This window comes from Homalodisca vitripennis, chromosome 1 (assembly GCF_021130785.1).
Source record: "Homalodisca vitripennis isolate AUS2020 chromosome 1, UT_GWSS_2.1, whole genome shotgun sequence".
Taxonomy (NCBI): Eukaryota; Metazoa; Arthropoda; class Insecta; order Hemiptera; family Cicadellidae; genus Homalodisca; species Homalodisca vitripennis.
The window spans coordinates 29,366,487-29,381,764 of NC_060207.1; the positions used below are offsets into that span (position 1 = coordinate 29,366,487).

The 15,278-nt window shown below is 31.9% G+C and overlaps 1 protein-coding gene across 2 annotated transcripts in view; it reads left to right on the plus strand.

The window, feature by feature from the left end:
- The window catches only part of LOC124359023 (ragulator complex protein LAMTOR5 homolog), a 19,433-nt gene continuing 4,155 nt past the window's right edge, over positions 1-15,278 (plus strand). The window contains exons 1-3 of one of the 2 annotated variants that reach the window (XM_046811380.1): positions 1-245; positions 8,148-8,251; positions 9,822-9,936. In XM_046811380.1, the coding sequence (XP_046667336.1) occupies positions 8,191-8,251; positions 9,822-9,936 (176 nt within the window). In that variant the 5' untranslated portion in view covers positions 1-245; positions 8,148-8,190. The remainder of the gene's footprint in view (positions 246-8,147; positions 8,252-9,821; positions 9,937-15,278) is intronic. The other variant, XM_046811373.1, reaches the window with a different exon arrangement.

The window sequence follows — 15,278 nt, forward strand, 5'->3', positions numbered from 1 at the left end:
ACTGTCCTTCTGTTGATTGTGGTTTGGTTAGCTGTGAGCTCATGTGGTACAGAATGGGTGGTGGATAGTGTTTATACTGTTTTTTATAGTTGTGTCATGCTTCATGATAATATATTTATACAAACAAGATACATGACATAAGTGACAAATTGTGATAAGTAGTTTGTACTTCATAAATATCTCTACACATTCTTGTACTACTCACTTAAAATGGAATCTCCTCTGGAATCGTGTTTAAATGAACTGTAAGTTTTCACCTTTTTAAAATGATGTTTACACCATACCTTACTCAGCTCTGTAGTTAGATAAAATGTTAATGACCTTAACCTTTTCATATCAAACGCACTGATAACTGAAGGTAACGAAAATACATGTGAATATGAAAATCTTGGGTTACTTACAGGCAGTATAAGATAACCTACTTCTAGTGAAATTACAAATTCAAATGTGGACCAAGAAAAATGTGAATCAAAACATTTTTTGAATTTATATTTATTAGGTACTTCATGGTAACCTAGAGTTAACAACTTGACTTTAGGAAGAATCGGGATGAAAGTCTAGGTGGGGAGACTTTAATAAGCTGCCTACACTCGTTATTCGGCCGTTTTTTATCGAACAATTTGATATGTAAAAATTGTACACAATAAGAGTTATAATAAATGACTGTAACAAGAAGATTTTTGTACATTACAATTTTTAAAACAAATTTAAGACTAACTTTACAAAACAACAAAACCAACTATGGCCTAGACTTAGATATCAAAGAAACCTTACAATATTTATGTCTCAAAATAATGTTAGTTACTTCTTGATGTCTATTGTTTACATTAAAATTACGGTAATTATCATATTAACGGCCGGGGCGGAAAAATATGAGTTTTGCGTTAAAAACTTATTGGAATCGTCATATAGAACAAAAAAGTAATAGGTTTGATGGGGTGGAAATGAGAAATAACGAAGTTCTAGAAAATGAAAAATGAAATAACTTTTCAGTAATATCTCCATGTTCTACATCCACGTCTAGCGTCACGTGACCTTTTGTGGCCAATGATTGAACCTCGTGATGACGTCATCGGTTGCGCCGCCATCTTTGCAAACGTAAATGAAAAATAATACAGAAATGAGCAGAAATTTGATCAAAATAAATAATGTTTTTCTTAACTTCGAGAAAAAAATTAATTATGAGTGCCTCCGGCCATCAGCGCGGGCTTCGGCAGTACCTTCGGTGCTGCCCCGCGCTGATGTCAATAAAAGAAAAACATCCCTCGAGATAGTACCTATCAGTAAAATATAAAATACTAGAGGGGCTGATCAAAAATATAAATTGAAATGTAATGCAACTAGGCAATTATGTAAAGTTAAAAAACTAAATAAATCATGAAAAACTCAAAATATATAGATGGATCAGAAAACACATACCATTAATGTGTTGGCGGATACAGCTGAGCAGCAGCAACAAAAAAGTCGCCTATCACAACGAAACGACAAAGTCTCCCGGTTTAAAAACACCACTCGACCGCATGACGAATACATACACTCATTTTTAAAAATTCCATGTTCAATTAAAAAAGAGATAATTTCGTTTCGGTTAAAACGTAAACTCTTTACGTGCCCTACGAAACACTCCGACACACACAATTCACTAGGGTTGGTTGAACTAGTGGATGGTTGATTCATCATTGTAAACGCACTCACTCAATCCGACCTACTGAACACGATATCTTGTGTAGAACTGACACATGCCCCGGAGAACTCAGATAACAGGTACGTTATCAGGCTGCTATCAGTCCCGGCCGCAGATAATATTCAAGTAAACAGATTATCCAGACACAGCACACAAACTGAACATTAAAACATTAGGAACTTAACCACTTATCAATATACCCCCTAAAATCATGTTATTTGTCATTTGCACCCCATAGTACTATATATATTTTTTGTTCAGGAGGGTGAGCAGAATACGTTGGTAACGTCAAATTCGTGATTTCTTTGTTTGAAGGTTATTTTTGACGATATCGTGATTTGCCGCCCCGGCGTTTAATCTTACTGGTACGAAAATTACTTTAACTAATAAGTTTAAATTGTATGTTAAGTTAAATAAATTGTAATACTGAATTATTCCTTCCGATAAAACCATTGAATCATTCGATTAAAACAACCGGATAATGAGTGAAGAACGAGGCCACTTATTAAAGTATACTCATCTGGGTGCGTTCCACGACAAGGGTAGAGTACAATAAGTGGACCCAGTTTTTATATCGATTAGTACAATCATCGGTACTTACTTAATATTCATTTATCGAATACACATATATAAATAATATCAACATATCTATAGTCATAATAACAATAATATTTTTCATTAAAATAATTAATATAATGCACATAGTGATAATAGTACAGGGTGGAGCGCCGTAATTTGCTTTTTTGCACTGCAGGCTGTGGCAGCACTGTTGGTCGAAGAGAGGGGAGAGTGAGCGTGGCTGACGGGAGATTTGTATTCCTCCGCGTTCCAGTTGCCATCATGCAGTGGACACGAGAGGAGAGGTCGTTTTGTGTTGAAGCGTATTTTTCAAATGCCCACTCGATCATTGCAGTGCAGCGTGCTTTTCGTTTACGATTCGCTGTTCCCCCACGCGGACGTGTTCCTGGTCGGCAATCAATTGTAAATTGGGTAACTGCTATTCAGAACAGCAGGGAATGTGTTATGTGTACGAAGGGGACCTCAGAGAAGGATTACAACACCGGAAAACATCGATAGAGTTAGAGCAGCAGTACTGCAATATCCAAAACGCTCTGCTCAGAAGCAATCACTTGCTCTTGGCATTTCAAGACGTTCTCTCCACCGGATTCTTCATGATGAATTGAGATTTCACCCGTATAAAATGTGCTTGGTCCATCAATTGTCAGCACGGGACTATTTGACATGGCGTACTTCTTGTGAAAACATGCTTGCAACTATACCGTGTGACACAATTGTGTTCTTTTCTGATGAGGCACATTTTCACCTCAGTGGGTGTGTTAACAAGCAAAACATGCGCTACTGGAGTGAAACAAACCCCAGAGAAGTCCACCAGAGACCTCTGCATTCGGACCACGTCACTGTGTGGTGCGCCATATCATGAGTAGGCATCATTGGCCCTTACTTTTTTCAGGATAACCGTCGTGCCATAACTGTGAACTCCGAACGGTACTTGACTATGATACAGGATTTTTTTCAGCCGGCTCTTGAGGCAATGCAATTAGAGGATACATGGTTCCAACAGGATGGTGCCACTGCACACACAGCGAGGGTTACCATGAATTGTTTGAGGCAAATGTTTCCTGGATGGCTTATCTCTTTGAGGGGTGATGTGAACTGGCCGGCACGCTCACCAGACTTAGCCCCATGCGATTTTTTCCTTTGGGGTTACCTGAAGTCGAAGGTGTATATCAACCGTCCCAACACCTTGGAAGACCTAAGGAACAATATTGAGGCTGAAATTGGCAGAATACCAGTCAACATGCTTGTTAGAGTTAATGAAAACTTCAGAAAACGTATGCAGCAGTGTGTGGATGCCGAAGGTCAACATTTGCCAGATACATTATTTAAAACCATGTAATTTAAAAATTCCCTCATTGTTCAATGTAATTAAAATAAAAAATAATTTTTTCTAAGGTTCATAATTTTTTTATTTCATTTCCAAATCAGCAAATCGCTCCACCCTGTATAAATAATAAATGAGCTCTAACAATTAAACAAAAAATTAGAACTGGAAATAGGAAACACTCATAAATAATAATGAAATGATAACAACATAACAAACATTTATAACAAGAAATACGAAATATATGAAATTATTTATGTTTTCCTCTGATTAGCAATGATTAACCGCTTTCGAGAAGTGGTTGAAGTATCTTCTCTAGAAAACCGTAATTCTCTTTTGTACAAATACTCATAGAGATAACCTGCAAGCAGGTCGGCTAATATGCTACTTTTTAAACTTCGTTTCAGATTCTTTTTTAGCTTTCGACTGTCTGTTATTAGATATAAAAGTGTTTATAGTTGATACAAGTTAGTTAGCCTATTTAAAAAAAATAACTAATGGTTGGTTATATTGAAAGTTATACTGTAATTAAATAATATTGTTTGTCAATGTCAATAAAAAAAAAAAAAAACGGTTCAGCTTATTGTACTCTACCCCATGACAAAAAAAGGGAGTCCATGTGCCAGGAACATTGCCAGGAAAATATTGCGAAATTTAATGCCTTGAAATGACTTTTATATTATTCCTGCTCTCATTTTATTTTTGTTTTTTAAATAAAACATAAGGGCTGTAGGTATAGTAAGCGGCCACCACAATAATTGAATCAGCGAACCAAATTATTGATTCAAATGAACCAAACTACCAATTACAGAAACATTTGTATTATAATTATTTGTAATAGTTGTTGCCAGCTTTTCAATGTATATTAACTTAAATATCAACATTGTTTGAAAAAACTAAAAACATTTACAGGGTGATATTTGAGTAATGGTCATAACTACAACGGTGATGAACATGCATTATTTGTCTCACAAGTTGCCAGACATGTAAAGTTTATCCTTTATATGCCCATTAGCGTTGAGAAGTAGACTAAGTATGTTTTACACTTGTTTGTTTGTTATTTCTAATAAATACACGTTAAATCGTTCTTAATTTATAATTAAATTATTACTTTTGCAGATATAAAATCAAAGCTGATTTATAACTATAATTTGAAATACCTAGGTCCACATTGTAATTTAGTTTGAAACTTTGGTATTGCATTGTTCGGATGTTTAGATATTCAGAAATATCAATGATTCAGTTATTGTGGCGGCCGCTTGTTATACTGCAGCCAAAATAAGACATATAAAGCATGACTATATATGATGACTCACTATTTCTTGTACAGTACATTTTGTTAAGTTCTTGTTAATTCTTGTTAAGTTTTAATGAACATAACATTTCTCAAGTACTTTTAAAAACAAACACTATTTAAAATTTAAACAAAATAGACTAAAATTAATATAAAATTCAGCTTAATATTAAACGATAGTACTTTAATTATCAAAAGATAGAATCAAAACAAATATTTATACATTAAAACTTGTTTATACTACACTAACAATTTGTAACATAATTAATTAACATTGTACTCATACTTTAAAAGTAGTACAATTAAATAAATGGTTTATAGATTAAACTGCAGTTTTATTTTATTGTACCGTGGCTGTAGTACAGACTGATACACAACATTGAGAATGTGAGCTAACACTCATGATCCAGTTATTCAGTTTCAAGTACGAATGCTTGCTGTATCACTTAAGGTACTTAAAAATTGGGACATTAAATGTCCCAATAGGAATTATGTCAGGACATGGGACGCTTCTTAAAGTCAGGACTGTCTCAACAAAATCGGTACGGTTGGCAACCCTGTAGTAATCTGTTTATTACTTCTAACTATAAGATTAACAAAAAATGAATATTTATACCCTGTCACCAGACCTCCTCTTTAAGATTTTAAAATAGGCCTAGTTGAGAAAAAAGTTGTTTGTAGCTTAGGAACACTGACATAATCAAGGGAATATTCGTTTATGGCAGAATCATTCTATATATTCTATCTATTCTTGATATTAAATGCACTTTTGCATGATTCTGTGCAATAACAGGTATAAACACTTTTACAATAAATATTAGATTTTGAAATATCAATCCAAAATATGACATCCTTCAGCCTGTAATATTCCTCATTTAAGTACATTAGCACCACAAATTGTAGCACAGAAACTATTTAAAAGTACCAACCAACAAATGAATAATTACAACCTGAATTTAACCTAATACCCGTTTCAACAAAGTAGATAACCATGTGGGAATTATTGAAAAAATTCTAAAACCACCTTTGCAATATTAATAATGATGTAAAGTTATTTATCGTCATGATTTTAACGTGGAAACTAACTGAAAATATCAGAAAGTGAAGTAACATAATCCTAGAGGTTCATCCTGAATGCCTCCGGTTATCAGTTTGTTGTGGTGCTACCTCGCTCTTCTGGAACTAAATTAGAAACATCCCTCTAGATAGTACCTATTATCAGATACATTAATGTATAAAAATTCTCAATTGTCTAATCACGAATTGTTCAGGAAATAAGACTTGTAATTTTCAATGAAAACATTGAAAAGGTCATTCTTTTTTATTTAAATGATTAGTTAGTATTTTTAATTAGTTTTCGCACTAAATTTCCTAGTGACAGTTTATACATCATCAGGAATACTATAGAAAAATATTTCACACTTTCATAGCTTCTGGTCATTCACGGGTTGCCCAGTTGTAAGCGACACATCAGTTTCGGATCTTTAATTAATAAATAAATAAATATATATATATATATATATATATATATATATATCTTTCACAAGGTGGGCAAATTGGCACTTCAGAATCTTATGTTGCAAGAAAAGTAATTTTTGTTACAGTACATCTTTGTTATATTAATCAGCTTTCGATATATCACGTAAAATAGAATCAGAATGCTGTTTTTTCAATTTATAACGGAGCCTAATAAAATTCATGATGTTTAGGATTTTAAAATAAAAACAAAATTGAATTGTATACAAAATATTGTGCTTTTTAAGATGTTTTAGAATTCTAAATGTTATGTGTTTTTAATGCAGGTACAGTAAAATAGGTATAGAGCTCTAGGTAAAGGTAGATAAAGGTCTTAGGTTTAGGGATTAAGGGAACCTATTTGAGATGATACTGATTTAGGTTTTCCAATAAACACAAACACCAACCTGCTAATGGGTGCTGGTATCTGTAATGCTAGTAGACACTTGCAGTCTTTTTGGCTGTACTTGTATAAATAAGGTGAAAATCCTTTCTTTTTTATTAACCAAACCACATTTGATTTGTCTATTAATCTATTTAACGATAATTCATACAAAATTAGTACAATTGAAAGAATCTTAGAATTAGTATTGCAGTACAACTAGAAATATAAGATAACAAAATTGTAGGAATTAAAAAATGACAAATAAATAATTTTAGTTCATGAGTATTGTATTACAATTGTGTTAAAATGATTAAAAAAACACAATGATGTTTAATTTTAATACACTAATAATAATAAATATTATTCAACTATACTGCATACCATCCTTCACTTATCACTTTGTGATTTCTCATTTTCAAAGCAGGACACATAAAGTATTTAGTACTATCACCACAGGTATGTATGTTCTACAGAGTTATCAACAGGATTTTAGTTTTCCTATTATCTCTTTATTCATTTTTCATACTGTCTATAAAATGTCAGTCATTTATTTTCATAAGAATCCATTATTAAAACTAAAAAAAAACACAAAAAACATAACATAGTCGTTTTACCGGAATGTTACTGAGATGTAACGTAGTTGCATGTACTAGAAAAGGCTGTGCTTTTCTTTTGCAAAAACACAAAAAGTCAGTCTGAACCTAGGACATTTGTTTATTTCTGTGGGTTCCTCCTCTGAAACAAATGTTAATATTTAGTGGGTTTATTGTTATTTCGAATTCATTTACTCTACTACAAACAGTTCCGTACACATCACCAAATATGCTGTGATTTTTATCGAACTCAACTTTCATGTTTCTCTGTTTATGCCTTAAACAGTCATCACTTGATATTCACTTTTTCTATTTTTATAAATAAACACAAATTTGATTTGTTTTGTTTTGTTTTGTAATTGTTTTAATTGTAAAAAAACCTGTGATTCAATAATATAGCTCAGATTGTAATCTTAACTGCTTCAGACCTTCACTGCTGGTCTATACTGAATGAGGTCTCAACTTCGACACAGTAAAGCATCTGCTGCAGTCAACATGTTAACAGCTGTCTATAAACTGAGGATTTATTACCAAAGTCAGCATTTCCAACATTATGAGTGCCATACCTTTTATAATTTTAAAACTAAATGAAGAACAATATTTTAGTTAAATGATTTAACTTCTATGTATTGGTTATAGAGTAATGCCTTATAGAGTAATTATATGGTAAATTTTATAGAAATGCTTCTTTTTTAACATCATATACAGATATACAAGATAATTTGAATAGTTTTGTGTGTTATTTATTTTATTTTATTTGTATAAATTTGTAGGTCTTACCTTGGTTGATATATTGGGTTATATTCTTGTTACAGGATGAAGGAAAATGATGTAACAGGATGTTTACTTGCAGATAAACATGGCTTGTGTTTAGCTGGTAAGTTATTCTAAGATTTGCAATTAATCCCATAAATAATACCCAGAACCTGGACCAGATAAACTGATACTCTAATAACTGTTCTACTAGCAGAGTGTCGTTATTAAGCCTGTGGACTCACACAGGTTAAACTTGATACTGTTTCCACATTTAAAATAAATACTGTAATATAACTGTATGTGCTTCAAAGTTAGTTATTTTGATGACAACCGTTCCTAGAAAATCCAGGAATTGCTGAGTATAATTTATATCTTAAGTATACACTGAATATTTTATACATTTATATACTAGATTTTAAACTTTAATAGCAATGTATACAACAATGATAAACAAAAAACATGAAATTGATCCTTGATCAATAAGTCTGGATGCTCTTCCTGATGAAATATGTTGATGGATCAGTGTAATTAATTACGGTAGGGTTATCAATTCTAGAGTAGTTGAGTCTCTTCAATTTTCATTTTCCCTTAACCAACAAGCCTCGTTTACACTTACTCAATGAGTTTCCGATAACATTGATTTTAATTTTATTAGTTTATACATTTGATTCATGCACCTGGTTGAGCAGGCCATGGTGCAAAGTTGCCATCCGTGGGATTATGCCTGAATGCCTCTTAGGCATCGTACCAGGAGTGGACGATTCGGTCGAATGTCATCGTATATTTATCGGTATTGTAGCTTAACTCAGATTGAACCTTCGGGAAGTTCGACAACAGGTCTTGAAATTGTTCTGTCTGATCTAAGCGTGTTGGTTACACATTATTCTGAACGCCAGTGTTGTGTTAATGGACAAACAAATTAACTAGAAATTCAAAAAATATTACTTATTCTTCATATAGTTTATCTCCCTCCAGTTTGTAAAACTGATCTGTATAAACAAGGTTGTACTGTAGTGGTTGTTGTGTATATTGGACTAAAGTTACATTCGTACAAAATTTAAAAAATATTAAAAATCGATCTATCAATATATTTTGTTCTAACCACTTATATAAATAAATTGACCCAAACTCGAACTTTAAAACAAAATTTTTTATGCAACAAATGCACATATGACAAACTCTTGTTAGAACATTCTTGCTTCCCTAATCCTATAATGTTGTGGAGGAACTGGTTTTCTGTTCAAGTTTCTTAATGGGTTCACACTTGAGAGAAATGACTTTTACAGAGAAGACTTTAATGTGGAGATGTGTAAATTTTTGCCAAGATTCATAGAAATCTTTGCAACTCCACAGACGATGGAATCCACATGTTGAAACTTACAAAAGCCTCTCAGAAATATTTCCAATTTCACCTAATCATGCAAAATTAGATCAATTTGTTTTTATTTTGCAATAAAATACTTTTAAAATATTTGTATCTGAATCATGTGGAAAAAGCTACACTATATCGAAGAATCAAATATTGGAATTGATCCAAACCACTTCCCAGTAGTAGGTGTTTGGTTCTTTCCTTGTGATTTAAAACGTGGTTCAATATTATTTTCATCAGTTTATTATCCACAATCTGTTGCTTAATGTTGTGAATTATTTATTCTTCTTTGTAATATAGTATGTTGTCGTGTTCTGTCCAGTTGCAGGTAAGGCTCGGCCAGACTGTACAGGGATTGTGACAGCTATCGCTAAACAGGTGGCCAAATTGGAGCCGTCTTCAACTCCACCCATAGTCTTATTGGAGGCTGACAACAGGTATTGTTACAAACATTAAGATGGTACAATTGTTGTTATTTTCACATAATTTTCTTTTACAATAGATAAATATTCGTCAAATTTTAGATCGCTTCATGTAGATTTATAGGCATTAAAGTAATAATTTTGAGCATTGTTGTAATCAGACTCAAGGAAAAACAGTTGAAGTGATGGTTAAAGGTTTTACAAATCTCTTTGTCTCATTATGTTTGATGTGACATGAGTGTTTCTTATTAATGGGTTGTTTCTTATGTATGCACCTTAACCCTTTACTTATCTTTTATTGTAAATTGTTTAAATGTTTATAATTAAATATTTAGAACACACAATATAAACGTGTCAAGTTTTTAGCATTTTAATTTCTGATTTGACAAATATTGCTAGTTTTTCTAGTATGTAGCAATTAAGAAAACCGGTTGAATAACTTGCAAAGCAATAGTAATGGAAGTTAATGCAGTTTCACACCAAAGTAAAAAGCATTATCACAGAAAATGCCTCATTGCCTTAATTTAGAAAAAAACATAATTTTTGTTTATCAATGCGATAACATCAAATCAAATGATACTTCATTCATAATTTGTACATAAATAAACATACAAACACTGAATGGCGTTATCACAGTTTTTGCTTGAAATTATTTACAATAGACTATATTAAGAATGACCCTCCTATGAAATTTCATAAGAAATCGTCAAACTAATACAAAACCTTTTCAATAAGGCATCGTTTCAATTCTTTCTTAAACACAAAATCATTATTTATACCTACAATATGTTGTGGCAATTTGTTATAAAACTGTATACCTGCAACCAGTGGAATTTTCTTGTAAATTGTAAATTGGTATTTGGAGCTGCCAATTGGTTCCGATTTCTTGTTAAGTAATTATGATAGGAGCCAAGTTTTGGTAATCTGTCATTGGCTTTCCTTACTGCCAAAATGGTTTCCATAATGTAAATGGCATAAATTTTCAAAATACCTAAACTAGAAAAGAGATCTCTTACGCTGTCTTGTGGTTTTAGACGTGAAATGATTTGAATAGCTCTCTTCTGCAATAAGAGAATATTTTGCAGATTTCTATTACTAGGGCATACAATCCAGAAGATTTCTTTAAAGAGCCAGAATATGAGTGTCCAACGCCAAACTTTTATCTAATATCAAACGTAAAAATGTAATCTGTTCTACTTGTTTAATTTCTATGTCATTGATTTCAATGGATGGTTTTGGTTTAGATTTGTTTTAGTCTGGAATAAAATAAAGTAATTTTTTTTAGGATTAAGTAAAGGTTTTTTTTTTTTTTTTCGCTGAAATAGTTTTTAATTTATGTGAAATTCTGCTTGGATATTCCTTTGATTTTATTTAATAATTTATTTGATGTAATATTGTTAGAATCATCTGCATATAAACACTTTTTGCTTTTTATACCTGTGACAATTTTTGGCAATAATTTAGTATATCACAAAAACAACTGGTCCCAAAATTTATCCTTGGGGACCTCAATACAAAATGGTTTTCATTTGTGATTTAGCACTGGTTCATATAATTTATTCATTTTATCCACGTATGCCAGTTCTGCATACTGCTTCCTATTATCAAGGTATAAAATAAACCATTATAAAGAGACAACACGTAATTTTTTAATGAATTAATAAGGCTACTATGGCATATGCTATCAAAAGCCTTGTTGAGGTGTATACAAATCTTTACAGTTTGGTCACCTCTATTTATGGTATTCACAAAGATTCAGTTAAATTCCTGTAATACCATAACGAGTCAGTTTATCCAAGATCAAACTATGTGAAATACAATTGAAAGCCTTGGACAAATCAATTAAAGTTGCAGACCGTATAGCTTTATTTTTAAAACTCAAGATTATGTCATTAACGACAGATTCAACTGCCATTACAGTGCTACAACCAGGCATGAAACCAAACTGTTCATTACACAAAAGATAATTAAGCGAGAAATAATCATACAGTTGCTTCTTAATACAATAATCAAAGATTTTACCAATGATGGGTACCAAAGATATGGGACGGTAGCTAGATGGATCTAACTTGTCTCCCTTCTTATATATAGGAATTATTTTTACCAGCTTGAGAGCATTTGGAAAAACACTTTGCTCTAACATCTTATTGTATACTAGAGGATCTATAATAACAAAAATGATTTTTTTAACAAAAAAATTAGAAAACTCATAAAAATCTTCACTCTTGGATGAACTAAGTTTAGATATACACAGTTTAATGTCCTGTTTTACACTTTTTCGCCATGCAAATTTTTCTCTTAAAAAACACTTATCAAGAAAATTAACAGTTGTAAAGCCTCACCGTTATAAAGATGGTTTAAGATTAAAAGTTTATATTGGTGAAATTTGGATAATACCAGGATTAACATAAATGTTTACATTTACATGGTTTAAAAGATTCGGACGTAATTATTTATCCACAGCCTTAATAAAGTGATCATTAAAAATTTCACTTACCTTTTTAGAATCTCAAATTTCCTCACTACCAAGAACCAACCGTATTTCATCTTTATTTCTCAACAAGAGGCTTTGTTTCATTATTTATTATTATCCATGTTGATTTAAAATTACTATCAGAATTACTAATTTATTAAAAAAAGTGTATGGATAAAAAAACGTTAATATTGATACTATAAAAATGGAAATGATATAAAAAACCAGGAATCTCATGACAAAAATGAAAAAACTTAACAGTGCAATCAATGTATATTCGGATCAACTATAAAATATGTCTGGTGGAAGAATTTATAATTATAAATTGAAAAGCTCAAAATATGGCAATGGATTAAGAAAAAATTTTAAATTCTACTGCATTTGGTTAAATACTCATCATTGACTCTTAATGTATATTTTATTTACCATTGAGTCACAGTTCACTCATGATGGTATAAACAATTTACGAAACCAACATTAACAGGCAGAAGTGAACCCTCATACAACAATTAAATGTAACTTTCAACAGCATTTTTATTTTAGCATTAACGTATAGTGGTATTATTCATGAACAGCGGATTGGACCATTTATTTTTCAAGAGCACTTAACATGTCAGACATACAGTTTCTTCAAGAAGAATGTTGGTAACATTGCTTAAAGTTGTTCAGCTGCAGCTGTACTTCCAGCATGATGTCGCATCGCCACATATTAAAAATATTTCTCTGCCTACTTGAATCAACAGTTTCCATAAAAATATTCATAATTCCCAAATTACATAATAAATGGATCGGTTGTGGAGGTCCTATACACTGACCACCCAGGTCACCAGCTGATACACCTACGAGATTGGATTTTTACATATGAGGACGGATAACGAAGAAAGTTTACGAGATCAAAGTTAATTCTAATTGAGGCGCTACTTAGACGTATTAATAAAGCATTTATGCAGTTAAAGGAAACCCCTGGTGAACTACAGAAACAACAAGAGCCATCCTTAAATAAGCAGAAAAATGCATTGAAGTTGCGGAGACACTTGATAATTTACTGTAATTTGATTGAAAAGGTTTAGATTAATAATTTTTGGTTAATTTTACTTTGTATTGTTACAAATAAAAATTCAATTTATTCAAACATCTATTCGCTTTATTCATACTTATTTAAACCGGGTTTTGTTGAAAATAAAATTTTCTGCAAGTTTCCTTAAAAATGTTATTATGTTTCTTTGTAAAATAACAGTTATTGTTGCCCAAAGATGAAAACAATGTGTTTTTCACTCTTATTTTTTAATTTGACACTGGTTTTCTGTAAAAATACTTAAATTATAGCTCTGGGATTTGTTTTATTCAACTTATCCGGTCTGAAACTGTAAGAAATCATTGAATTCGCCTCTTAACCCATTGAGGAAGTTGTCCGAGTGTCACTTGTTGTGGCCGAGCAGGACTAAATAATCTTGCCCGAGCGGCACTCGTCGTGCTCTTTCTAGATGCTAACAATCGCATATTTGTTTGTTTTTTCACTTAATCCCAGTTTTGTGCCCTCCTGCATCCTTATGAGCAATCATTCCGTTTCGATTATGTTTGCACACTATAACCACAACTAATAGCTTGTTTTGTTATGGTTTACATTTTGCCATATGCTCAATGTTCTGCTTATGTTCTATGTATCGTGTTCTAAATGTTTAGTGTTTAACTGTTTATAGTTGTTGAATGTTGAACTTTCAGTCCTAGTGAGGCTAGGTTAACCCTTTTAACCCCGACGTCCGTACTATACGGACGTCGTAAAAATGGCGTCAACTCCCGACGTCCGTATAGTGCGGACGTGCACTTTTTATTACTTTACTGGCCACCTATTTCACCAAATGCTTTGAAATTTCACAGACTTGTGCACAAAGATATTTTGCATCGAAATATATTAGTTTGTAATGGTTTGACTTCGTATTTTGTCAGTCTGTGACTGAGCAATTGCAGTTCGTCTCGACTGACTGCTCACGCTTGTTGCAGACAGCTGTATATCACGTGGTTGTGAATATTCCGTTTTCTTCACAGTTTTAGGTTAAAGCAGTATAAAGTACGGCAGTTAAAGTTTAGTTTATTATTTGTTTTATTTCAAAATGAGTAAAAGACATTGTTCAAAGTCTCCCGTAAGTGAAAATACAATAATTAGTAACCTAGTTGCAAATGGTGTGGATGTGATTAGTGACGACGATTTGAGTGATGGATATCTTGAAAATTTACATTTTGTAGTGATGTAAATATTGTTTTAAAACTTTTTTAAAATTTAGATTATAAACAGTTTTAGTTATTTTGTCAGAAATAACTTTGGTTTTATGTTTATTTTAAGTACTGTGAATTTCAAAGGTCTTGTTACATTGCCTTGCCCAGAAATGGCAAAAAGAAAAATGTACACGGCTTTACAAAAATTGATGTTACTCCACTTGTAAATAAGGTAGGCCTATAATTTTTGTTTCCTTTTATTAAGAATTAAATATATCATAAATTAAATGGGTATTTTTGTGTCAAATATTTTTTTATCTATATGGTTTCCATGATCACAAACTTGAAATGTTTTCATTTTTATTTATTTTTTATATATGTATATGTATGTAAAAAACTTTTCTTTCAAAATAATAATTTTATTTGTATATTTCTGTAAGCTACATGTATAAAGAAGTAAAACAAAAAAAGAATTACCTAAATATCTTAATAAATAACTGAGTTACGAATTTTTTACAAAACCCTTACATTTTGTCTGAAAATGGCTTGGGATTTCTGGCACATCACTTGATTGAATGGCCGGGGTTAAAAGGGTTAATTACTTCCTCAATGGGTTAATCTAGCTTAGTAGAATTTCAGGAAGGCCTCATGTTTTACATGTTTTACATAG